Source organism: Neomonachus schauinslandi, chromosome 5 (assembly GCF_002201575.2).
Source record: "Neomonachus schauinslandi chromosome 5, ASM220157v2, whole genome shotgun sequence".
Classification (NCBI taxonomy): domain Eukaryota; kingdom Metazoa; phylum Chordata; class Mammalia; order Carnivora; family Phocidae; genus Neomonachus; species Neomonachus schauinslandi.
Window position 1 is genome coordinate 11265314 of NC_058407.1, and position 25895 is coordinate 11291208.

General features: G+C 58.6%; 1 protein-coding gene across 1 annotated transcript in view; it reads left to right on the top strand.

Annotated features, from left to right (window-relative positions):
* TMPRSS6 (transmembrane serine protease 6) overlaps window positions 1-23283 on the top strand; it is a 35255-nt gene extending 11972 nt beyond the window's left edge. The window contains exons 7-18 of the mRNA XM_021687630.2: window positions 3253-3457; window positions 5112-5248; window positions 6581-6693; window positions 7033-7142; window positions 15317-15462; window positions 15858-15956; window positions 16906-17019; window positions 18361-18477; window positions 18762-18930; window positions 20157-20428; window positions 22136-22272; window positions 22808-23283. Coding sequence (XP_021543305.1) covers window positions 3253-3457; window positions 5112-5248; window positions 6581-6693; window positions 7033-7142; window positions 15317-15462; window positions 15858-15956; window positions 16906-17019; window positions 18361-18477; window positions 18762-18930; window positions 20157-20428; window positions 22136-22272; window positions 22808-22966 — 1778 coding nt within the window. The 3' untranslated portion in view covers window positions 22967-23283. The remainder of the gene's footprint in view (window positions 1-3252; window positions 3458-5111; window positions 5249-6580; window positions 6694-7032; window positions 7143-15316; window positions 15463-15857; window positions 15957-16905; window positions 17020-18360; window positions 18478-18761; window positions 18931-20156; window positions 20429-22135; window positions 22273-22807) is intronic.
* Window positions 23284-25895: the final 2612 nt, after the last annotated feature.

Sequence of the window (25895 nt, forward strand, 5' to 3'; positions counted from 1 at the left end):
CTACTTTTTTTTATCACTGAACTCAATTTGCTCATAAGCTAGTTTCCACCCATGGACTTGGTCACATTTTCCTTCGCCTTCTTAGCCAGGCTCATCTGCCCTGTCCTACCCCACTCCCATATTACCAGAGTCACCCTGCTTTCCCCCCAGAGGTTCCACGGTCTTCCTCCTGAGCCCTGGGAAGCAGAGTACCAGCAGGGCCACCATGCTGCACAGCGCCCGGGAGCGCTATCCACATCGCAGTCTGTGTGACTGGAGAATCCTAAAGTTGTGCAGTGCACCACCTGTGCTACTGTACCCTGTGGTCCCGAGCACAAGCTCTTACATTCTCAGATTCTTCTTATACTACCTAGAGTTTCTACCCAGAGCTGAGGCCAGGCGGAGGGCATCAGCCCTCTCTCGGGGAGGGAGGCCGAATTGAAATCCTCGTTATACCCTCTCTTACCTTCTGGCTGGTCAGATGCTTAATTCCTTGGTGGATGGAGGTGATGAGGTCAAAGTACAATTTTCAAACTGCTAAAATCATGATTCTCTAGCAAAACTGTAGTGAGCCACACATCAAAGATTTATTTAACTTATTAATGAGGGAAGGAGTAGAATGGTAAAACTGGTTCAAAAGAGAATGTGAGAAACTGATCCACCTACCTACCTACCTACCTACCTACTGTGTATCATCTTACACTGCACTACTACTCACATCGCCCTGACCCTTGGTCTGGAACAGGCCTTCCGGCTGCCCTTGCCCCTGCTGGCTGTCCATGTGTCCCCAAGTTTCTGGCAGTTGCCTTGTAATTACCTTTATTTGGTTCAGTACACCTTTGGGTCCCTGCCCTCCAGGATCATGGTATCTAATGGGGCGAGGATGACAACTCAAATCCTTTTTACAGGCTTCGTGAGCATTTCCCCCATGCCAGGCCCCATGCCTGCTCTGGGGACACAAGATGACCATGTCCTCACCCCTGCCCTCAGAGGAGCTCTGAGCCCATGAGAGAGACAGACAAATAAACAGAATCTCGTAACCCCAAGGGCCAGTGCTAGAATAGAGGTCCCAGAGGCAGCGGAGAGGGGGAATTATTCTGCCCTGGGGATGGGGACGGGCACCAGGGGCCACCATCCAAAGCAAAGGACGGGCCCTGCCTCTAAGGGGAGGGAAAAGTTGCTCCTGCCTTGGTGGGAGGGCAGGCAGCAGACTCAGGCATGGGACATAGGTAGGAATCTGGCAGGTGGAGAAGAGGAAAGGGCACTCGGGGCAAAGGGAACAGTGTGAGCAAAGGCCAGGCGAGGAGAACACACCGGGCATATGCATGTACTGTCTCCCAATGACCTCCCAGAGGTAACGGGGTCACCCCAAGATGTTTCGGATTATCAACAGAGACCAGCACATACCTCTCTACTTAATTAGCCTCAAAAAGAAAAAAAAAAGTAATTCTTAAAATGGCAAAAGCGAAGCATCAGCTTGGAGCAAGATTTAAAGACGACAAACAACCCGAAATAGCCAGACAGCTTTCCCCTGTCTCTTCCGTTTGCAGGAGTCACAGTTCTCCCCCTGGGGAAATCACTCCCCACTGGAGTCAGAATGGCCGGGGGTCACGAGGAAGGTGGGGGAGGCAGCAGCATCTGGGCAAAGCCTATTCACCTCCATTCCCTCATTGGTCCTTAGGGCACCGGGAGAAGGAGGTGGAATTAAGGATTACTGTAGGGTTCATTTGCCAGAACCGAGTGGCTAAGCAACTGGCCCAGAGTCGCACAGCTGATGGGAGGTGGCGCTGGGAACAGAGGGCAAGGTGTAGGAGCTCCCTGCACACCGGGCTGCCCACGCCCCCATTCTGGGCCTCGTTCCCACACCCCCACGCCTTCACGGGCTACGGGGAGGTTTCAAGGAGATACTTTCGCTCCAGGGGAGAAATTGCTCGCTGCTGGCTCCCGGAGCGGGACTCACTAGATCAAACACACAGTAGGTGCCCGACAAGGATGTTGGATGAGTGAGTGCGTGCAGGAGTGGTGTAGGTGATGGGGCTCGAGTTCTGGCACCGGGCCACAAGTGCATGGATTCGACCCTAAGACGGGAGACACTGCGGTGTGGGGGGGGGGCGCTGCTGGAGATGGAGGTGAGAAGTGAGGGCGGCCAATGAGACTGGCTCTGTCTGCGCCTCCGGCGGGGCAGCCGAAGGGTGACAGTTCTCAGGACTTGCTCCCCAGCCCCGCCTTCCGCCTCTCCCCACACCAACCCATAGAACAGTCCCTAGGTGCTCTGAGCACCTCCTTAGTGTGAGGTCCGGGTGCTATGCTGGGCATGCAAGCATGCATCATCCCCGAGCATATGACGATCCCGCGAGGCTGCTGTCACGGCCCCCATCCTCCAGGGCAGCCAACCAAGGCCCAGGGAAGGTTAGGTGAGCCCAGGTCTGTCTGGGCCAGGTCTGTAAACGGGAACAATGATGGCAACTAGTTCATGGAGCCCTCCCGGGAGGCGTGCATCAGATGCTTAATGAGTGCAACCTGTTTCGTTCTCCGCGTTTCCTCGTCCTTAGCTTGAGCTCACTTCCTCTACCCAGGACTGCCTCTCTGTCCCTCTCTGCGCTCCCTTCTCTCTACCTGAAATGAAACGCTCACCCTTCTCCCCTTAATGCACAGCCACCTTGCTGGTCTCCCAGCCTCCTCAGAGTTGCTCCCAGCAGCCAGAGGAGTCTGTGATCCAAGCCCGGCCACGTCCCAGCCCTACCTAACCCTCCATGGCTCCCCGTGGCCGAGGGAGAAAGCACCTCCTCTCCTGGGCGTGATCTGGGCCCTGCCTCCCTTCTCCAGCTTGCTCTCTGGCCTCAAACCCCGCCCTGGCCCCCGGCCCTTTGCTCACACTGTGACCCTGCCCCCCACCCCCCAGGTCTTCCCTGCCCTACAGCCAGGCTCAGAGTCCTCACTTCCTGAGCTATTGCCGCTGGGCTCTGTATCTGCCCTCGCAGTCCTTGGTGCTCCCAGGCAGTGACTGGACCTTTCTCTGGCACTCGCCTGGCGTGGAGAACTCAGCGAGCGCTAAGTGAATGAATGAATGGACCACTGAGTGAATGTGTGGTTGAGGAGACCGGAGATGGAAACCAGCAGGGAAACAGAGGGATGGGACACAGCCCATCCGGGCCGATCCCCCACCAGCGGCTCTCCCTGCACCACCCCCGCCCAGGTGAGGACCAGCTGGCCCCCCCGGTCTCTCCTCCTGGCTCACAGGGGTCAGGGGGCCTGTCCCTCTCCCTCCTCCAGGCTGCTACCGCTACAGCTACGTGGGCCAGGGCCAGGTCCTCCGGCTGAAGGGGCCCGACCACCTGGCCTCCAGCTGCCTGTGGCACCTGCAGAGCCCCAAGGATCTCATGCTCAAACTCCGGCTCGAGTGGACACTGGCCGAGTGCCGGGACCGGCTGGCAATGTACGACGTGGCCGGGCCCCTGGAGAGGAGGCTCATCACCTCGTGAGTCCTGGGAAGGTGGGTGGGAAGGGGATGGCGATGCAGAGTCAAAAATCACGCCTCGCATTCGGAGCTGAGAGGCCGTGTGGCCCTGGTCCTCGGTATCTGCTATCTGAGAGACAGTGAGGCTAGCCCACAGAGCAGGAGGAATGGAGGCTGGAAACGGCCGTGTACTGGGGCCAGTCCCTCTTCCCTCCCCGAGCCTCAGTTTCCCCATCTGTAACAAAGCAGATGTACTAGACGACCCCTCAGGTCAGCTCTGGGAGGCCACGTGGCTTGTCAGGATGCTTCAGAGTCTGGCAGCCCCCTGCTCTGTTGCTTCATGGCTGTGTGTCCTAAGGCAAGTGGCTTTGCCTCTCTGAGCCTCGGTTTCCTCACTCGCGAAATGGGTGCACAATCACACCCACCTTGCAGGGTTCTTGTGAGGATTTAAATCAAACCATCCGTGGGGCACCTGGATGGCTCAGTCAGGTAAGCATCCGACGCTTGATCTCGGCTCAGATCTTGCTCTCAGGGTCGTGAGTTCAAGCCTCGCGTTGGGCTCCACACTGGGTGTGGAGCCTGCTTAAATAAATAATCAAACAGTCAATCAAACCATCTGTGCCAAGATTCTCACACATAGCAATGCCATCCATTATTACCACATGTTAAATGTATCCGTTAAATATCCAGTAACTGCTGCTGGTGGGGTGGGTTGGGGGGCACCAGGCTGCTGCCTTCTCTGTCTGGCTTGGGCTGGGCCAGCTTCCAGGCAGGAGCGGGGGTGGGACCTGCGTGTTCAGATCAAGGGCAGTCCGTGAGGGTGAGCGAGGCAGGTGTGGGGGGTGGGGACAAGGTTCTCCCCAACCCCCACCCCCCTGCCGGGCCTCTCTGAATTCCTGGCTTTGAGGCTGCATGCTCACTTGCAACACCCCCAACACGATGACCTCAATCTGGGGTGTGCGTGGGCTGGGTTCCTGGAGAGCTCTGGGAAGTGCAGAGAAGCCAGACACCATCTGATTTCCAGGCCTGATGAGGGTGGGGACGCTTAAGGGCTTCCCCTGAGGCTTCTTCAAGTACCCTCCCCCAACCCCATCCTGTTGTTAGGGAGGGGACCCAGCTCAGCCTTGTCCCTACTCACGATGGCACCCAGGCAGCTCAGAGCCTTGGAGGTCTACAGTGATGGGTCAGACTTGTCTGACCTTGTGTCCCAGAGCCACGAGAGGTCTTCAGGGGTGATAAGGAGATAGAGCAGAAGGGACCTCGACAAGTTTAACCCCGTGGCTTGTTTCCTGGGCTCCACGCCCTGGGAGACTGGGAGACATTTTAGTTACGAGATGAGCTCTGCTGCGAAGGAAAGAAAAGAAACCCCAACATTAAAGCCTGCAGTGCCCATTGCAGGTGACCTCAGGTCCCTCAACCCTGAAACCTCATCTCCCTGCAGGGTAGAGACTGGGCACTCTGGGGGCACAGGGATCTGGAGGGACGGGAGTCGGCTGGGATAGTCTGGGCAACCTCCTGGCCTCTCTCACCTGAGGAGCTCGCCTGACCCTCACAGGGCCTCCAGTCAATCTCCTGGGCCAGAGAGGGTCAGAAACCTGCGCGTGGACACACAGCAGTCCACCCGACCCCCTTCCCAGGCCCTTCCCGCCCTGGCTACCTTCCTCTGTCCCTCCAGGGTCTACGGCTGCAGTCGCCAGGAGCCAGTGCTGGAGGTCCTGGCGTCCGGGGCCGTCATGGCGGTGGTCTGGAAGAAGGGCCTGCACAGCTACTACGACCCCTTCGTGCTCTCCGTGCAGCCCGTGGCCTTCCAGGGTGAGGGGTCAGGGGTCCCGAGGGATGAGAGAGGAGCACTGTGGCAGAAACCCAGGGCCCAGTCTGGCATGCCCTTCACCTTCTTTGCTGTCGTTGGGGTGGGATGGGGGCAGAGGGAAGGTTCTGGAAGCTCCTCTGCTCTCCACCCTCCCATGCCCTTGGCCTCTCTCTCCTGTCCTCTGTTCTCACTCTCCTACCCTCCCTGTCCCTGTCCCTCCTCTCCCTCATTCTCTCTCCCGCCCTGTCTGTCCCCATCCTGGACCTGTGTCTCCTCTCTCGGCTCCTCCCCCGGTCCTCTTCCCTCCGCACCCGCTTGAGGCTGGAGTGTGGGTCTGTGGTCAGGAGGCCCGAGAACCTCAGATTCACCCCCAGACCATCCTCTCATTCTGAAGGTGAGCCCCACAGACCTCCCTGGAGATGGCACTCAGCTCAGGGAGGGCCACTCAGCATTTCCGGGAAGGGCTCTCCAGGCTGCCCGCTGGCCTCCTGTTCCGGATCTCCCTCCCTCCTTCCCTGACCCCCTTTCTCGGGAAGAACCCCACCCTTCATGCCCTGGCAGTCCTTGGGCATGGATCAGCCAAGCAAACCTTGCAGGTTCCAGAGCTGGCGGAAGAAAGGGTTGCAGACGGGAGACCACAAGCCACTGCCCCACCCCTGGCAATCTGCCTCTTCCCCTCCCTCTCCTGGTGTTGACCCCAGAGCTCTCCTGGCAGTGGCCCAGGTCCCCAGCTGCCCGTGCGGGGTTCTGGCAGCCCTCTGGGGGTGCCTACTGCTGAGGAGGTGCCGGAGCTGGCTCTGGCTGACTCCACGGGAATCACTGACACAGCTCGGGGGACAGGGGAACAAGGACCCTGACTCCAGGGAGAGGTAGCAGGGCAGCTGGGAACCCTCCTGATTCCTCACCCTCTCCCTGTGTGACCTCAGCCAGGTCCCCCCTGTTCTCTGAGCCTCATCTTGGAAAAGGGGCATGCCTCTCCCTCCCCCCAGCCCCATAACCTTGAGGCTCGCACAGTTGTGAACACATGAAGTAAAACGGTCAAGTGCAGCGCAATCCGTGTCAATAGCTACCATTTATTGAGCACTCACTACATGTCAGGCTGTTCGAACATTTTATGTCTATTTAATCTGCTTAACTGCCCTGTGAGGTATGTGCTCTTATTGTCCCCATGTTACAGACAGATGGGGAAACTGAGGCCCAAGGTCACACCGCACCACTAACCTCTACTGTTTAATGGCAGGAGGGTGGTGGGGTTACAGCTGTCCCTCACCCGCTGGGAGGTGCAGTGAGCTGGGGCCGGGGGACCCTGTGTAACCGCTGTTCTCGGGGCCCAGCTTGCGAGGTGAACCTGACCCTGGAGGGCCGCCTGGAGCCACAGGGCGTCCTCAGCACACCTTACTTCCCCAGCTACTACTCGCCCAGCACCCACTGCTCCTGGCACCTCACGGTGAGCCTCGTACCCTGCCGCCCATCCGCCCTCTGCCCAGAGCACCCTGTGGACCTCGGGAAGCCCCGGCCGGGAGGGGACCAGTGTCCTGCCTCTGCTGATGCATCATCCGCAGGCTGAGCCCTGGATGCAAATCCCTCCGGGTTGGGGGGGTGACAGGTGTGGCCAAGGTCTGCCCCTGTGGGCCACAGTAATGCCTATTTGTTGAGTGACTGACCAACTTCAGCCCCCACTGGGGCTCTGTGTCGGCGGGCCTCCTCCCTTTGTTGTCCTGGGAAGTGGGGCCACCAGCCCAGTGACAGCCCACAGGCCACTTGGTGACCGGCTCCTCTGTCCCAGGTGCCCTCTCTGGACTACGGCCTCGCCCTCTGGTTTGATGCCTATGCTCTGCGGACGCAGAAGTATGACCTGCCATGCACCCAGGGACAGTGGACGATCCAGAACCGGAGGTACCCTCCCGGGACCCCCTTCCTCTCCCCAAAGTTACCCACCTTGGGAGCCCCAGTCCCAGACCTCAGAGGGGCAGCCCTGGAAGAGAGCACAGGCCACAGCCCCACCCCTTGACCCATTCCCTGTCCTGGTCCCCGCCCCAGCCTCCCCTCCTGCCACCCACAGGTCTCCGCCACCTTGGATGGTGATTCTAGTTAGAGTGAAAGGTTGCACTTGGGCACTGTCACCCCACGGTCTGGTCCCCCGAATCCTTCAGTGAGATGGTGCAGGAACCCCAGGACTCAGCAGGGCTACAGCGCATGCCCCTAAGCCCATCCCTGCGCCATCGGAGGCCCCTCTTCCCTTCTCTCACTCCCTGCTGATGGCCAAAGTCAAGTGGCTTCCTGGCTAGGAAGCTGCGCAGCCAAGGCAAGGCTGCTTTTGCTAATCCGGCCATTTCCACAAGGATGGTCTCTCCCTATCACCCACACCGCCCGTGGGATTCTTGCCCTGCTATCTGTGCTGCTTCTGGCCCCCTGGTGACAAAGTTGCTAAGAAAGAAGTGAGTCCCTCCGGGAGATGGGCCAGGACGCAGGGGACCAGGCCACATGGGGGGCTGTCTGTGGGTCAGTGGTGACTGCGGTTTGATCGGTAGGAGGATGACTGGTAAATGCCCCCTGGGGCAGGCAACCGGGGGTCACTGGTGGCCCTGACAGCTGCAAGGAGTGAGGTGGGCGGATGGTGGGGGACGGAGACAGTGCAGGCGTGCGCTCCCCTGTCTGGGAAGAGGAGGGTGACCTGGGACATTCAGGGGAGGGGATACTTATGATGGGAGGGGCTCCACGTCTAAAGCTGGGTGGGAGCCTCCCCTAGAGGGAAAGAGGAAGGGTCAGGCGCCCTTGGTGATGGGATGAGAGTTAGAGAGGGGAGGGCCAGTAGGAGGCATGGAGGGGGAGCCGAAGGAGGCCCTCCCATGGCCCCATTCTTGCGGGGCAGAGGTTTGGGGAGAGAAGAGGGATCTCGAAGTAGCCTTGCAAAGCTGGGGTGGGGTCTGGGGATGCTGAAGAGAAGCTTCTGCTTCTAATAGCAGGCTGGGCCTCTATCCTCCCTTCTAATCCCAGGATTTGGCGTAGGGGGGAGGCTCCAAGAGGCTGGGATTCTAGTATGCAAAGTTCTTGATTTTTTGGCTTCACAGACTTTGAGTCTCCAAGATTCCAATACACTAAAATTGGAAGGTTCCCGGACTCTTGTTGGTTGATCCTATTCAGACAAAAGGGGACAGGGATTGACAATGCTCATTGGCGAGCCAGCGTGCTTTCCAGGACTTTGGCAATTTATTAGGGACTGTGATTGAAAGGAAAAGGAAGAAATGCCTGAGGTGTGACTTCAGGCCCATGCTATTTGGGGGTGACGGGAGATGGTGTGACTTCAGGCCCGTGCTGTTTGGGAAACAAAAGGCATCCCACACCCTAGTGTGTGGGTAACATTTCTGGGTACCACGACCTTTATCCTCATGGAGTGCCCTGGGGACCCCCTTGCTAGCCTCCTGGGGCCTGCCCAGACCGAGGCTGGCTGGGCTCATCCCTCAGCATCAGGAGCCCACAGAATGATGGTAGGAGTGGCCCATGTTTCACACTTGTTCAAATGATGATGCTATTTTTTCCTGTCACCCTCTTGACCCCTTCCTTGAGGAAGGAGCAGGAGGGCCCAGGGTCTGCCGCTCCTGCCCTTCCACCCACATGGCTATTGCATTTGCCAAGAGCCAGGCTCACCGGCCTGTGATGTCAACGGCGTCATCATTCCGTTTCCCAGAAAGGGAGTCGAGGCTCAGCATGATTAGGCGGTGCCCATTCGGGCCTGCAGTCAGAGCCCCTCCCACACCCACCACCAGCTGGGAACATGGAGGATGGTCCCCACCATGCTCCCTATGGAGGGCCTTCCCTCTCTCTCCGTGATACAGCCAGGAGGGGTTGGGCAAAGGTATGGGCCCTGGTTCTAGGGACTTGCTGAGCTACCCTTGGGTTTTAAATGTGGGCCCCGGATGGAGAGAGTCCTAATGAAAAGGAATGAGGCTGTGATGGTGGGATTTCAGGCACTAGACAGGTTCTAGTGGGGTTGTAGGGGGCTCCCTCCCAGTGTCTCAAAGCACCACTGGGCTATAGAAAGTAGGGACTGGACGGGCCATCGAACCCAATCCTCACCCATTGTACCGGAGGGGAAACTGAGGCCTAAGATGCCTAAGCCTAAGGACTCGGCTTCTTTTGCTGGTCTTTTGCCTTTCAGTGGTGTTGGAGGGATTTCAGGGTGCAGCCAGGTGGTGGATGGGGGGGCGGTGGGGGAGGCCTGACGGGGCACGGCTCTCCCATCCCTCTTCTCTCTCGTCCCACGCCTCCCTGTGCTTCCTGGCGAGCTGGAGATGTGTTCAGGGGAGTCTTTGTGGAACTCTGGGAGCACTACCTTCCCCATCTGTACAAAGAAGGGTTAGACCAGCCCCAGGCCCCAACTTCTTATCATTTACCCAGATGTCTGAAGAAAGACGTTGTGTGTATTAGTTCCTAGTGAAATGTCACTCCAGATGAGGCTGGTGAGGTGCAGAGAGCTGAAGCCAGACAGATCAGGGTTGGAATCCTGGCTCCTTCCCTTCCTGCGGGCGAGGGCTCACCTCTCCCAACCTCCGGCAGCTCATCTGAAAACTGGCCATGAAACAGAACCCCCCGCCCCGCCCCAGGCAAGACTAAATGAGATCTGGGATGGAGGACACCAGTTCCTGTAGGCCCAGACAGAGCACCGCTCTAGAAGGCACCGACCAGGAGTTAACGACTGGCTCTTGATGGCGGGCCAGGGGTTTGCGGTGCCATTCCCTTCATCCTCAACAACTTGGTGAGGAAACAGGCCCCATACTGCCTTCACTGACCAGTGAGGAACCCAAGACACAGAGAGGCGAAGTCATTTGCACCACCTCACCCAGATTGCAAGTGGGGGAAGCCAGAATTGAGCAAGGCAGTCAGATCCAGAGCGCGTGTGGTACGCACACCCGTGCTTTGTGTGCACGAGTCTGTGCACGTACCCACGCACACCTAAATGCTCCGCTTCGTGCAGAGTCTTCCTGTGGAGCTCTGAGCAGCCGTGCTGGCTGTTCACTCTCTTGGCCACGGCACTCCTGACCAATCCACTGGCATCCTGGTGCGAGGACCGACAGCTTCTGTGGCTCCCGCCAGTTCTGAGAACGGCCTGGGAAGTCCCATCTCTATCTTCTGAGACCTTCGTGAAGGATCCGGGGTCCCCGGGTGGAGACTAATGTCCCCAGGCCTGCCCCCAGGCTGTTGCCCATGTCTGAGCCCGGAAGGGAAGGCAGAGGTATACCTCCAAACCAGAAGCACCGGTCAAACCATTTCCTTTAGTTACGATCTTTTTTGATAATGATCATCCAATGTAGATGCTGGGAAATTCTTTGAATGAGCATTTGTTGGAAAATTTACTTGTGTGGGTGGCAAAGATATGAGAAGTCTGGGGAACGGTGTTGATTTGTAGGCACAGGGCGTGTAGGGAGGGGAGGCGCAGTCCTTGGGCCCAGAATGGCCATGGACAAGGAGCAACGGAGGGTGGGTTGGGGGAGAAGGTGACTTGCCCTGTAGGTGTCAGCACAGTGATGAGGGAAGGCTGGTCCGGGCTCCCTCCGCTGGCTGGGCATCCTCGGGCTTGTGGCCTCGCTCCTCTGAGCCCTTTCTGCCTTTCCCCGCCTTGCTGCTTCCTACCAGCTCCTCCCAGTGCCCACGGCCAGGACCTCATGCCCTCTAAGTGGCCTGGAGGCGGGGGAGGGACTTGGCCTGGTGAGACTGGCCCCCAGCTGCGTGGTTTTGCAGAATCCGCTTGAGCTGGGTGTCACCCCAGCACAGACTTCCCCCTTTCGGGGAATCTGCCTCTTGCCCAGCTTCCTCTCCTGTGATGTCACTTTTCTTGTCATCTGCCCAATCATTTCCCCTGCCGTCCCACTGATGGCACAGGCAGAACCACTGGCTCGTAGACCTGCTGGAGCCCCCTCCGGCCTGGCCTGCCTATGGGGCGGCTCTTTGGCTCCCCTGGGCCGCTGGGTGGCCAGCGCTGCCTGCAGCCCCAGCGGCTCCTGGTCCCCGACGCTGGGTCCTGGCCGTGTGGCGGGCACAGCTCGTGCCGCTGCCCAAGATGAGCTCATAGGCTGACCGTGTCAGTGGCTTGCTTCCAGAGAAGTCATTTTCTCACCTCATTTCTCAGTTTCTCATTCCTCAAATCATCCTTCAAAGGAGATATTATCACCCCTGTTTTATAGACGTGAAAACTGAAGCTTGCTGACGCTGATGTGCCCAAGGGTCACACAGCTGATTCATGTGGCAAAGCTGGCCTCCAACTCAGCTCTGCAGCTCTGGGTCCAGCCAGTGTTTCTGGGGCTCGTTTCTCAGAAGAAGCAAGAATCTAGTATGGGCTCTAGGGAGAATGCTGCCATTCTCCCTTCTTTAGTGCTTGCCTTCTCTGACCCTCCTTCCCACTTAATCTGTCCTTAGGGAAGGGAATGCCTGTATGTGTGCATTCATCCATCTACCCACCCAGCCAGCCTTCCTTCCTTCATCCATCCATCCATCAATCTACCCATCCACCCACCTTTCCATCCATCCATCCATCCATCCATCCATCCACCTATCTTCCCTTCCTTCTATCCACCTACCCTTCCATCCACACACCCATCCCTCCATCCTTCCTTCATTCTTTCCATCCATCCATCCACCCACCCTTCCATCCATCCATCCATCCATTCATCCATCCATCCACCAATCCATCTACCCAACCACCCATCCACTCTTTCTTGAATTTCTCCCTGTGTAGAGTTGTTAATATGCAAGAAAGTTGACAGGGTCCCTTCTTACAGTTTGGGTGAGGCAAGAAGGAAAAATCCCCAATCCATGGAGGGGAGAAAGCAAGCCAGCCACTGTGCAAAAATGTGCCTCCAGACCCTGCACTTTGTAGCTGAGAGGTGGGTTCCACAGCCTTCAGACTCCTGGTGCCTCTTGGAGAGGGCTCGTGGGGGAGGAGGTGGCATTTGGTGGTTGGGGTGGAATTAGCCAGAGGATGCATACCCTCCCCCAGAAGTCTCTACAGCAGGATCCAGAAATGCAGATACACACAGGGGCCCAGCTGGAGCACAGCTCTGGGAGGCAGGCTGTGTGGGGAAGAGCGGGAGAGGGAGGGACTAGTTAGCAGGGACTCACATGCTCTGCCTAATTCGGATGGCCTCTGATTACTTCCAGCCAGTGTTTCTGGGGCTCGTTTCTCAGAAGAAGCGAGAATCTAGTATATTATGTGAAATTAGCAGGCAACTGAACTTGAAAAAAAAATTTATTTTAACACTGCACAGACCAAACAGACCATCCTTAAGTTGGGTGACTCAGCCTGAGTCACTAGATTGTAGCCTCTACCTTGAACTGTTGTGGAGAACCTTGCCCCAGGAATACCGCCACCAGCCCCTGCCCCAGGCCTCCAGGGTGAGAACCACATGCTGCCCGGGGTGGGGGGTGGGGGTCCTGGGGTACCAGGCTGGGCCACGGGCTGATTCTGGACTTTGTTCTCTCAGACGCCAGCAGAGAAAATGTCTTGTCAGCCCTCACTGGTACCTTAGAGCCCCTGGCCAAAGCTCAGGGTGACCACGCAGCCCTCAGATTGAAATGTTCCACTCCTCTCCGACCTGGCTCTGGTTCCTTCGCTGTCTCTCCACAACCCCTCCATGACCGTGTGGGGGCAGCGTCCCATGTCCCCAAACCTTCCGCATGGTCAGGGGTATACTTGACGCATTTCCCCCTGCCCAGTATTTCCCGTCCCTAGCTCCCCTGTCCACTCCTCAGGGAAACACTCAGGGGACAGTAATCCATTATAGCATTTGTTTGTCCACTTTTAAAACAGACAGCCAGACAGCCAAAAGTCCATTTCCTTAGTTTTTTAACAGGCCAAGAAGGGCCAGGCCTGCTCCGGGGTGCCCCCTAGTGGCATCTTATCCCTGTCTTGTCCCCCGGGGCTGGAGGAGTCCTGGTGGAGAGCCTGGCGTCTCAGTATTATCCACCTCGGGGCCTCTTTACACTCTTTAAAATTATTGAGCACTCAGAGGGCTTTTGTGCAGGTTATAGTATCTCTATGCACAGTATGAGACATTACAACTAAGAAAAGTTAGAAACATTTATCAATTCATTTAAAAGAAACCCATTACAATTTTAACATAAATAACATATTTTAGAAAAAACTAACTATATTTCCCAAAGCCAAAAGCATTTGGCGAGAAAAATATCATCATTTGACCTTTTTGCGACTTTCTTTTAAACCGGATTAATAGACCAGAACTGGATATACACATCTGCGTCTGCATTCCATCGAGTTGCCATCCCACACGTCATGTAGTCTCTGGAAAATTCCACAGGGAGTGAAAAAGGCAAATATTACCTGAGCATTATTATGAAAATAATTTTTACTTTGGAGCCCCGGTGGTCCCCGGACTGCACTTTGAGGACTGTTGGTTGGTTTGGGGGCAAGAATATGATTCACTCTAGCCAGACAGTACGGGGAGGCCGTACCTCAGGTCTGTGCAGGAACACGGGAAAGCCAAGGTACCCATCTCCCCCTGCCCCGCTCCCCCCGGAGCAGGCTGGCTGGGTCCTCCTAGGTCCCCAGGAGGCTGGATTCTGGCTGACCTCCGCCATTCCCTTCACGAGCCTCCTCTGGAACACAGGATGAGAACAATTCCTGTCTCACAAGATGGACCTGCTGCAAGAACCTCCGAATCTCTGTGCAATGAGGCCTTGCAGTGTTGCTGCCGATGAGGGAGGGGCCGGACAAGACAACCCCAAATCTTCCTCAGTTGTTTCTTGATCAGCTCGTCGACTAATTAACTGAACTATGAAGTGCTTGCCGTATTCTAGAAGTTCCGACGGAGTACTGGCCCTCCCGGGAGTTAGATGACCTGCTCTGTGGGCTGTTGCATCTGCTGTGGGATGCTCCCATCATGCTTTGGGGCATTCCCACCTGCTCTCTTGACTTCCCCCTGCCTTCTCTGCTGGGGGCACTTTCACTTCTCGCTGCCTGTTTTCTGACCTGTGCTCTGGGTGTGCTTCCCTCGTCTGTAAAGGTGTTCCTATGTGCTCTGTGAGGGTGCTCCCTTCCCCGTGAGGGGCATGCCTATGAGCTGAGGAGACTGACCCATCTGTTCTGTGAGGGTGTCCCACCTGCGGAGGGAGGGAACCCCAGGCTGCTGTCTGGGGAGCACCCAACCCTCTGGGGGAGTGGTTGCACCCACTTGGTGGGGAAAGCGAGCCCACTTGCTCTGGGAGGTGGGGTGTGCCCAGACGCCATGTGGGATAAACCCCCTGTGCCCTCCGTCCCTGGAGATGGGAAGATCCCTAGCTGCTCTCTGGGAAGACTTTCACCCCTCTGTGGGGGTTCTCCCACCTGCTCTGTGGGAACAAGAGTATCACGTTGGGGTGGGGGAGTCCAGCCGGGGTGTGGGGCTCCGCCCCTGGTTGGGGAATGGTCCCACCTTAGTGCCGCCATGACGGAGGGGACGCCCCTCAGCCCTGTTCTACTGCATCAGTCCTGGGAGCAGAAGCGGTGCCTCCCTCAGGTCCAGGGAGTCACAGGGAGACCCCAGGGCTGTGGAGCCTTCTCAGTGGGAAGGACCGAGCCTGCATGGGGCACACTGCTGCCTCCTCCCCCACGCCGAGCACAAGGGGAGCGTCCTCTCCTATCTACACAGAGTAGACCTTCCAAGGACTCTTGCCTCTGCAGACACACTGAAGCTCTGTCAGATTTGGAGTCAACAGAGATGATAGTTCCCCTTCTCTTATCGGGGGTGGGGGAGTGAGGCTCAGGGAAGGACCCTGACTTGCTAGGATCTCACAGCTCCCAGGTGACTGGGGCTAGAATCCAGACTTTGCATTTTATCCTGCAGGGAATGGGGAACCATTGAAGGTTTTTGAGCAGGGGAATGACAGTCTGATTTCTAGAAGATGACTCTGGGGGTGAGCGGTCACCCAAGGGAGAAAACAAGACAGAGAAGGTGAAGGTGGGGGTGCAGCTCCCCCTTCCCCTGCGGCTGCTCTGCCCTTGCCCTGTCTGTGCACGGAAGCCGTCCCTTCCCTGGGGCTGGCCCGTGCGGCCCTGAGTCTGTCTCTGTCACCCCCAGGCTGTGTGGCCTGCGCACCCTGCAGCCCTATGCCGAGAGGATCCCCGTGGTGGCCACTGCCGGCATCACGGTCAACTTCACGTCCCAGATCCCCCTCACTGGGCCCGGCGTGCAGGTGCATTACGGCTTGTACAACCAGTCCGATCGTGAGTATGAGCAGCCCGGGGAGCGGGGCGGGCGCCCTCGATGCCCCTGCGGCTTCTCCCTGCCTCCTTCCCATCCCCGGAAGCACCAAGAGGCTGCACCAAAGGACTGTGTGTGTGTGTGTGTGTGTGTGTGTGTGTGTGTGTGTGTGTACGCGCGCGCGCACGATACGGGCGGCTCTGTGTGTGCCCCCACAGGCAAGGCTGTCACCTGTGTTCAGCAGGCATACACACTCATACAGACCTGTGTGTGTGCTGTGTACGTGGGACATGTCTGTCCACATGCACCGTGCAGATGGGTGTGTGCACACGTGGGTATGTGTGTGAGCACGCAAGAGCAGCGTGTCTGCACGGGTCTGCATGATGACACGCGCCCTGATGGCGCCCTCCCTGTGCAGCCTGCCCTGGAGCGTTCCTCTGCTCTGTGAACGGACTCTGTGTGCCCGCCTGCGACGGGGTCAAGGACTGCCCCAACGGCCTGGACGAGAGAAACTGCGGTAGGCAGCCTGCCCGTCCCATCCCTCCTCTCTCTTTGCCTTCTCTGTGCACCAAGGCGAGCCCCCCTTTTGAATAGAGACATCCCCCCACCAAACGTGCAGTTTCTCTTATCAGCACCCAGGAAGTGGGCTCTCTCGCTGTGCTGAGATGGCAAGATGGAAGCACCGAGTCGGAAAGTGGGCTCCCCAGGGCCACTGTTTGGGGAGGTAGCAGGGACAAGCTGGGACCCAGGTCTCCTGACTCCCAACTCACAGCTTCTCCCCACCAGGCCATCGTGCCCAGCCTTCTGTCCCAGCCAGCTGTCCAAGAAGGAACAGAGTGGATGGAGGACCAGGAACGGGAAGGCAAGCCCTGGGTGGCCAAGGAGAGAATCCTGTATCTTCCTCCCTTGAGTGGGGTCCCCACCTCTCCACCTCAGGGGTTTGGACTGGAGCTGTCAACTCTTCCTGGAGTTATGCTCACCACCGCCCAGCCCTGGCAGCAGGGGCCCTGGTGGTCCCCCAGCCAGGACTCTCTTAGAATAATGCCTCTCCTTCTGAGTCCTGGCTTTTGGCCCCCACATTCACCATCAGGGCAGCCTTTTCTTGTCTGACCTCCCCCAACCTCCCCAGACCTCCCCCAATCCCATCCCATCCAAGTTTTAAATACTTGGGGAGAGAAGCAGGAGGGAAGGGAGATGTGCTGGGGAAGGTGCCTCATATTTGGAACTAGAGCATCTGGCTTCAGGTTCTGGTTCAGCCAGATGACCTTGGACAGGTCATTTCATTTCTGTTCCCACCCATGGAACGGGGGTATCTCACAGGGTTGCTGTGAGACTCAGGTGTAAAGTAGCTAAGAAAGAGACTTACGGCCCTCGCACAGAATATAACACACGTGCTACAGACAGCACAAAGTCCCAACCCGGCTCCTCAGGCTTCCTCTCACCTGCCTCTGTGTGTCCCCACGCAGTTTGCAGAGCCACATTTCAGTGCCAAGAAGACAGCACGTGCATCTCACTGTCCAGAGTCTGTGACCGGCAGCCTGACTGTCTCGACGGGAGTGATGAAGAGCAGTGCCAGGAAGGTAGGCTGGGGTAGGACCAGCTATCCAGAGGGAAACCAAATAATGGGCTCAGCCAGGACAGTCCAGCCCTTCTGTATGCTTCTTCAGGAAAGGTGTCTGCCCTCTTGTCCAAACACTCACCGACCCATCTGTATGGACGCTTATCCATCCATCCATCCATCCATCCATGCATCCATCCATCTTATGGCCTCCCCAACCACCTATCTGTGCATTGATTCATACACCCACTCATTCATCCATCCATCCACCTGTCCACCCACCTATCTCCCTATCCACTGAGCCATCAATCTACCCATTTATTAGTTCACCTAACTACCTGTGTGTCCATCGTTCCATCCTCCATCCATGCATCCATGAATGCATGTATGCATGCATCCATCCATTGATATAACTGTTTGTCTGTTGGTCCTTACATCCACTCATTTATCCATCCTTCTAGCTGTTTGTTAGTCTCCCTACTGGACCATCAACCCACCCATTTGTTGATCTATCCAATCTCCTGTCTGTGTCCATTGTTTTATCCATCCATCCATCCACCCACTCATCCATCCATCCACCCACTCATCCATCCATCCACCCACTCATCCATCCATCCACCCACTCATCCATCCATCCACCCTCTCATCCATCCATCCATCCATCCATCCATCCATCCTAATCCATCCATCCAATACCTGCAGACAAGCCAGTGATAGGTAAACAGAGTGAAGGAGTGGGAATAATAGACACCAGCGAGGTGGTCCCTGCCCTTTGGGATTATCTGCTAGTAGGAAGACGGGATGGGTGACTGTCTCTGGCCCAATGCCTTCTGGACATCATGTCCAGTAGCATGGGGAGATTGGAGTGCAGGAGGACATCAGGCAGGGAAAGCTTCCTACAAGACGTGGGCTTTGAACTTGGCCTTGCAGAGAGGTAAAATTTAAATCAGCAGGAGGAAAGGAGAGCAGGCCAAGACCAGGTGGGGGCGCAGAAAGTTCTTCACGGTGAAGACAGTGAGGAGCGGGTGGGCGGCTGGGTGGGGCCAGGATCTGGAGGAAGGCCGGGCTAGGAGGGGAGCCTTAGACTGATGGGAGAGGCATAGCCCTGTTCCTGGGAGCCTACTGAAAGTGGAGACACAGCCTTACTCTCGACACACCAGTCTGAGGGGGGTGAAGGGACATGGCCTGCCTTTTTAGGAGACCCTACAGGAGCCTTGGGGGACCCTTCAGGGTGCTCAAGGGATCCCTCCCCAGTCTCCTCCTGGCCTCTTCCAGGCTCCACCTTCCCTGGGCCTTGTTTCGGAGGCTCCCTGGGGCTCAGGGACCCACCCTCCATGCCCTGCCCCTACCCCCTCTCCCCCAGGGGTGCCTTGTGGGACGTTCACCTTCCAGTGTGAGGACCACAGCTGCGTGAAGAAGCCCAACCCGCAGTGTGACGGGCTTCCCGACTGCAGGGACGGCTCCGACGAGCGGCACTGTGGTGAGCCAACAGGGGTGGGGGGTGGGGGCAGAGGACCCTCTCTACCTGCAGGGCCCTGAGTGTGGGAGGGAGGGAGGGGCTGCACTGGGAAGCTGAGGGAGAGCTCACTTTGTCTCTTTCTGTCCCGCCTCTGCACCCACTCTGGGTCCTGCCTCTCCTTCATTCTCTTTCCCATCCCCCTCCATCTTTCCTTTGGCCTTCCTCTCTGCCTCCCTTTCTCCGTCTCTCTCTGTGTCCATTCCTCACTGGCTTCTGGCCGTCCCTGTCCCTCCCCGCGCCCCCAGACTGTGGCCTCCAGGGCCCCTCCGGCCGCATAGTGGGCGGGGCCGTGTCTTCAGAGGGTGAGTGGCCCTGGCAGGCCAGCCTCCAGGTTCGGGGCCGACACATCTGTGGGGGGGCGCTCATCGCTGACCGCTGGGTGATAACAGCTGCTCACTGCTTCCAGGAGGACAGGTGAGTGGGGGCCGTGGGGCCCGAGACCACAAGAGATGGGAGAGGGGAGGGGAGGCCTGGCAGGCAGGGACAGTGGGTCTGAGATCCAAGCAGGAGGGAAGGGTGGTGGGAAGCCCATCAGAGTTGCTGTTTGAACGCTTGGGTTCAGTCCTGGCTCCACCATGAACATAGTCCATGCCCCTGGAAAGGTTGCTCAACCTCCCTGCCCTGCTTTTGAAATCTTGCTTTAAGTTGGGTTAGTGATTCATTCACTCATTCATTCCTGTATTCACTCAGCCATTCAGCAATATGTATCGTGCTCCTACTAGGGAGCTGTGCCAGACCCTAGGGGTACAGCAGAGAACAGAACTGCCCCACTTGGCCATAGGCCATGCCCCACCCCTCTGCCAGGTGTCTGTGACCTGGTGAGTGGGGCCCAAGAAGCCTCCAAGAAGGGACATCCCACCCAGCCCCCCAGACATCTCCATCCGCATGGTGGGCTGGCAGCACTCCATCTCCTGGGCCCCACCAGTCCTGGACTCCCCTCCGACACCTCCTTTTCTGTCCCGGGTCCACATTGTCCCCAGCCAAAGACCAGGAGCCACCACGGCACCCCACCCCACGCCCTTTACATCCAGAGCCAGACAGCAAGTGCTCTCGGTGCGCTGGACCAATCCTCAGCCGCTGCCTGTCCACACACCCCCAGCACCTTGGGCCAGCCCAGAGCCTGGCTCCGCTTTGCATCCCCTCCCCAGGGGCCTGGGTGCTCTTTCTGGGTGCAGTCTGACCACCTCACTCTCTCACTGCTTCCCCGGCTCCCCCCGGCCCGTGAGGTAAAGCAAGCCCTGGGCGCTGACCTGGCATGCAGGGGTCTTCGCCACCCCGTCTCGGCTGATTGTTGCATACTCAAGGCCCACCCCCTCCCAGGCGGACCAGCAGGTCTCCGTAAGCTCACAGCAGCCCCATCTGTAAGGTGCAGTCTTACTGAGTTCCCCCCAGTAACCTAGGAGTAGAAGACGAGGAGACTGAGGCATAGAGAAGCACACACATATCTAGGGAGGGATAAGGCTGGGAGTGGAACCCGGGCAGGTGGACTCCGGCACCAGCGTCGCTGGCTGTACCACGGCCCTTTCCAGAGTGGGGAAGGGACAGGTGTGACTGCCGGGGTCGCTGGTGGGGAAGCCGGCTAGCCTACGGGTCTGGGATGAGAGAGGCGGAGGCTGAGCGCGCACCCCCCCCCCCCACAGCATGGCCTCCCCCGCGCTGTGGACGGTGTTCCTGGGCAAGGTGTGGCAGAGCTCCCGCTGGCCGGGCGAGGTGTCCTTCAAGGTGAGCCGCCTGCTCCTGCACCCTTACCACGAAGAGGACAGCCACGACTACGACGTGGCCCTGCTGCAGCTCGACCACCCGGTGGTGCGCTCGGCCGCCGTGCAACCCGTCTGCCTGCCCGCACGCTCCCACTTCTTCGAGCCGGGCCTGCACTGCTGGATCACGGGCTGGGGTGCCCTGCGCGAGGGCGGTGAGCCGGCTGGGCTGCTGGAGGGCAGATCAGGGGAGGTGGGGTGCGGTCCACCTCCCGAGGCTTCCGAGCCTGGAGGGGGCCGGGCGAGGGGCCCCAGGGCTCCACCCCAGGGGCCCTCTGGTGCTGGGATCAACCCGGGTTGGATGTCACAGAAGAAAATAAGCTTTTACTATAGCGGGTGGCTCCTGCCTTCTGGGCCCTTCCCTCCTTCCAGAACATGCGTTTAAAGGGAACAGAGGGCGTGGGAGGTTACCTTGCGGGATATGTGTGAAGTGATGGGGCAGGTTAGGAACCCAACAGCCCACGGGCAAGCTCCAACCTCTGCTCCTTGGGCACAGATGACTTTCTACATGGAGGTTGGATTTTAGGGAACGTGGTCTCATTTAATCCACCCAATACCCCTAAGGCTGGGAATTATCGTCCCATTTTAGCAGTTCTTCCAAGTCGCCCAGCCAGAGAGGGTTGGAACAGGGACTGGCACCGAGGACTGCCTGACCCCAGAGCCCTGCTATTCCTGCTACTGCCCCTGAAGCAGGGGGCCTCTCCCCTTCCCACCTAAACTCACCACCCCTAGGGGCCAACGTCTGTTCTGTGAATACAGGCAGGCCCAGGCCAGCATAACCACAGCCATGCCCTGCACCCTTAAAGAGGGTGGCTTTAAAGATGGGGACAGTGATTTACAATCTGGAGGCAGGCAGGACTGTAGAGATACTTTAAAGATGGGGAAACTGAGGCTCAGATGAGAAGTGACTTGTTTAAGGGGATGATGGAGGATAGCAGTAAAGCAAGGATTGGTTCATTTGCTCACTCATTCAAGGATACATTTATGAGCACCTACTGTATGCCAGGCCTCGAGTTGGGCAAAGATGGGCTATAGGGATGAAAAGAGAACATTCTTGGGGGAGACAGTGCTTAGCGCTAACATGGGTGGGGAGGTGCAGCCCAGAGGAGGGGCCTAGCCAGGTGGGGTCAGGGAGGCTTCCGGACAGGGGCTGGCTAAGCCAAGGCTGGGAGGACAAGTCAGCGGTGTCCACGTGGGGGAGAGAGGTGTTCCCGTTAAGCGTACAGGTGGCAACCCGGGGAGTCTCGAGAACACCCTGCACCAGAGGGGAGCTGGGGGCAGGCGGAAGTGGATGAGGACTGGCGGGAAGGACAGGACGGCCTCATTGGCCGTTGTAAGGAGCTTGAGCCAGGAGTTTGCCTGACCTGCACTTTAAAACCAACTGAGGGCTTCCAGAAAAACACCAACATTGAGTCCCACCCTAGCCAAACAGACCAGATCTTGGGGTGGGACCAGGCACAGTGTGGAATGGAGCTCCCTGGGGGCCCTCCCTGGGGGGCCCTGGCACAGCACTGGGCTGGACAGTGGGGAGACACTGATGAATTTTAGGAGGAGAGTGTAGGGTCAGATGTGTGCTCTGGAAAAATCTCCCAGGGGCTGTCACAGAACAAGGGGGCACTGGCCAAGAGGCCTCAAGCAGGAGGGGCGGCAGGGAGAAGGACACTAGTCCAGATAGGCTTTGGGTGGGGACTCTGTCCCCGTGGGCCACGAGGGGCCAGAACAGAGTGACGGTGAGGCGAGGCGGAGGGGTAGGGGGCGGGCAGAGCAGGAGAGATGAAGGGGGGCTTCCGAGCTGCAAGGGGAAAAGTGGAAGGAAGAGTCCACTCTCATCTCTGCCTTCTGCCCCCGACCCCACCGGGCAGGCCCCACCAGCAATGGTCTGCAGAAGGTGGACGTGCAGCTGATCCCGCAGGACCTGTGCAGCGAGGCTTATCGCTACCAGGTGACACCCCGCATGCTGTGCGCTGGCTACCGCAAGGGCAAGAAGGATGCCTGTCAGGTGACGCCTTGGGGATGGGTGGCTGAGAGGAGGGAGGGAGGGCGGCGGGCGGCACTCACATCGTGCAAGGCCTGGCCCTCGGCTCACACTAGCCTGCTGAAGCCCCACGGCCTCCCAGCAAGGCCAGGATGGCTGTCCCAACTTTACCAATAGGGAAACTGAGGTTCGGGGAGGTGGAGGGACCTGCACCAAGTTGCAGGCCCCAGAGCACAAGAGAGCTGCGGTGGGCAGGTCTAAGGCTCAAACCCAGTTCTGCCCCCTGCCAAGCAAGGCACTTTACCCAAAGGGACACAGGAGCTAGGAATGGAAGGAGCCCACAAAAGGGAGGCAGAGAGGAGTGGGGACACACGTGTACTCTTCCACGACAGCCAGGACCTGTGGAAGGACCGGCAGGGCTGCTCTGGGCTCTCTCCACTGATCAGGAGCAGGGGAGGCAGAAGACTTCCCAAGAGCCTCTTGTCACCTGGAAGACTCCCAGTAGTCAGGACCCCCAGCTTACCCTGATGCAGACCTGTCTCTCCTCTCCCCCTTTCAGGGCGACTCGGGAGGTCCACTGGTGTGCAAGGAGCCCAGTGGCCGCTGGTTCCTGGCGGGGCTGGTCAGCTGGGGCCTGGGCTGTGGCCGGCCCAACTACTTTGGTGTCTACACCCGCATCACAGGGGTGATTGGCTGGATCCAGCAGGTGCTGACCTGAGGAGCTTCCCTCCCTGCAGAGCTGGGACCCACCTCCTGGACTCAGAGAGTCCGGGGCACCCACTGGGCAGGGGAACAAGTATTCTGGGGGCAGCAGGGGGGCCTCGTGGAGGCAGGAGGTAGCATCCCGTCGTCCCCCAACCTGCTCCCTGACATCTGCCCCAGGGAGGGCAACAGTAGGAGAAGATCCATCAGCTGGTGGTGGACTCCCCCTGCACCCCAGAGCCTGGATGGTCAGCAGGCCCAGCTGGAGGGGTTCACATCCAGCCCTGTTGCCTCCTGATCCTCTCTCCTCCTTCTCCTTCTTCTGCTGCTGACTTGGGCGGGGGGGAGGGCGGGGAATGGTTCAGCAGTGATAATGGGGCTTCCGGGTCCCAATAGGGGTGTCTGAGCTCCCCTCCGCCAATGCAGAGAGCAGATTCAGCCTGTGAACTTGAGGGGTGGGGATGGGAGGCACCCCCAAGGAGGGGCCCCACAGCCCTGGAGACAGCCAAGTGGGCCAGCTGCCACCATAAGCCAAAGGGTGGGGGAAGCCCCGGGTCTAGGGTCCTCACCCCACCCCTACCTGTCCCTTGGGCCTCCACTGCCCACTCACACCTGGAAGTGAGCTCCATTGCCCTGAGGAATAAAGCCGTTTGATCTGAGGCCCTGCTGTGGGGTTTGAATGGGGCCCGGAGCATCAACCCACACTCTTGACTGAGCAGACTCTGCTTCCTGCTCAGCCTGTTGGTCAAGTGTCTAGAAGGCCAAGGTGGGGTCAGTGGGGGCAGGGGTGACCTCCAGGCGGTTGCTCAGGTCCCAGGAGCAACCCTAAGAAGGAGGTGGTTTGGTGACCCCCTTGGATCAGAAGGATGGGTCGAGTGATAGGCTCTGTCTGTAAGCTTGGGAGGAAACTGAGGCAGAGGGGTGGAGCCATCCTCAGGATCACACCAGCGGGTTCACAGTGAAGCCTGGTGTGGAAGCCCCGCCTCCTGGTTCCCAGTCCACCCTTTCTCAGCGTGACACTCCCTTTGCTTTCTTGGGATCCTTCATTTAGCAAGCCATCAGTCTCCCGCTACGTGCCAACCACTGCGCTGGGGCCACAGAGATGCACAGAACTCAGCTCCTGATCTCAGGAGGGGTGGGGATGACAATCCAGTGTGAAGGGGCTTTGGGGTAGCCTGGAACTCGGGAAGTCAGGGAAGGCTGCCTGGAGGAGGTGAGACTTGAGTTGCGGCCCAAAGGTGGCCAAGGTGGGGCAGGGCATTCCAGGGAGGGGAACAGCATGTGCAAAGGTGTAAGTCCCAAAAGAACACGGCATATTGGTGAGCTGTTCTGAGTTACACAGAGGTTGAGAGAGGAGCAAACTGAGATCAGATGACAAAGAATTTGGAGTTAAGGACTTGATGCTGGGTGCTCTGGGGAGCCACAGAAGAAGGCCCTAGAGCAGGGGAGCGACACGAGTGGATTCGCACTTGAGAAGGATCAGGGGCCCCGGTGTGGAGGCACGAGTGCAGAGGGAGTGGGAAGCAGGGAGGCCCTGAGGAGGCCGCTGCTCAACTCCAGGAGGGAGAGGAAGGGGATCTAATGAGCCGGGCGGCGGGGATGCACTTGAAGGACCCTCAGTGTCCTCCAGGTGCCTTAGCGGCTGGGGGTTGAGTGAGGGAGGAGTCACCCAGGACCACTCCCAGGGGTCCGTCCTGATCCACCGGGCCAGTGGAGGACCTGTTGCCTGGCCTGGGGCACCTGGGGAGGGAAAGGCTCTGAGGGGGTGCCAGAGCTTGGATGCCTCTGGGAGGGAGGTGTGCAGGAGGTAGGCGGGGCTTGAGGTCTGGAGGAGGGATTCCAGAGACCCTCTGCAGAAGGTGAGTGGGAAGACTGAAGAGGCGGGGAGACAGACGCTACAGATGGGGGCCCACAAGGGAGGCTGAGGGGTGTGGCTAGAGCCAGAGGGGAGCTGGGGGGGTGGAACCCTAGCAACCAAGTGGGAGCGGTCAGGGAGGGCCGCTGGTGCCCTCTGGATGCGGCGGGGCAGGTAAGGAAGTGGGGAGTCGAGTGCAGACAAGTCTTCCTTGAAGCCTAGTTGGGAGAAGGAAGGGGAGCCTCAGGATATGGGGGGGGATTTCAAAGTCAGGGCTCTGACATGCACATCCAGTCCAAGGGCCTGGTACATGAGATGGCTTGTCTGCCGGGCCCGCCTGCGGGGGGACACGGGGCGGGGAGATGGAGGAGACGGAGCAGACCAAGCAGACACTGGCGGGGGTGGGGGGAGGCTCTGGGTGGGGGCAGGATGTTACAGTATTCCACCCGGTAGCCTCGCTGGCTTCTCACAGAGGCCTGCAGATGCAGTGCTGGGCGCCCGCTAAAATGCAAATTCGCGGGCCCGACCCCAGTCTTAGTCAGAATTGGGGGAGTGGGTAGGGATGGACAATCTGTTCTTTTAACAAGCCTCCCGGTGACTTTTTACAAAGTTGGATACAGAATGTGAGGTCAGTCCAGCGAGCCGAATGTCTCAAGGGGAGTGGAGAGGGCCCCCCAGGCTTGAGTGGAGCAGGGGAGCCTCACCTGGCCCAGGGGAGGGGCTCTGCCTAAGGGACCCCTGCTTTGCCGGGGTGTCCCCAGCAGCGCTAAGATGCGGGGGCAGGGGAGTACGGTAGGCACTTAGCCGGACAAGGTAGGTAACGGGACCGGCCAGGCAGGGTGGGGTGGGAGGCCCTGCTGAAGCCCAGGGTCCAGCGGACTCACAGAGAAGGTGGAGCGGGAGCCCGGGCCTTTCTATTTCCTGGGACTTGGGGCAGAAGGGCGGCAGTGATAGGGAGGGGTGGAGGGGACCACGAAAAGTCACAGGAAGCAGAAGGTGTGGCCCAGGGGGGGTTTAGGGTGCAGCAGAGGCTGGAGCAAAGGGCCACGGGAATGGTGGGGTGAGGCTGGGAAGTGGGGGGCCCTGCTGT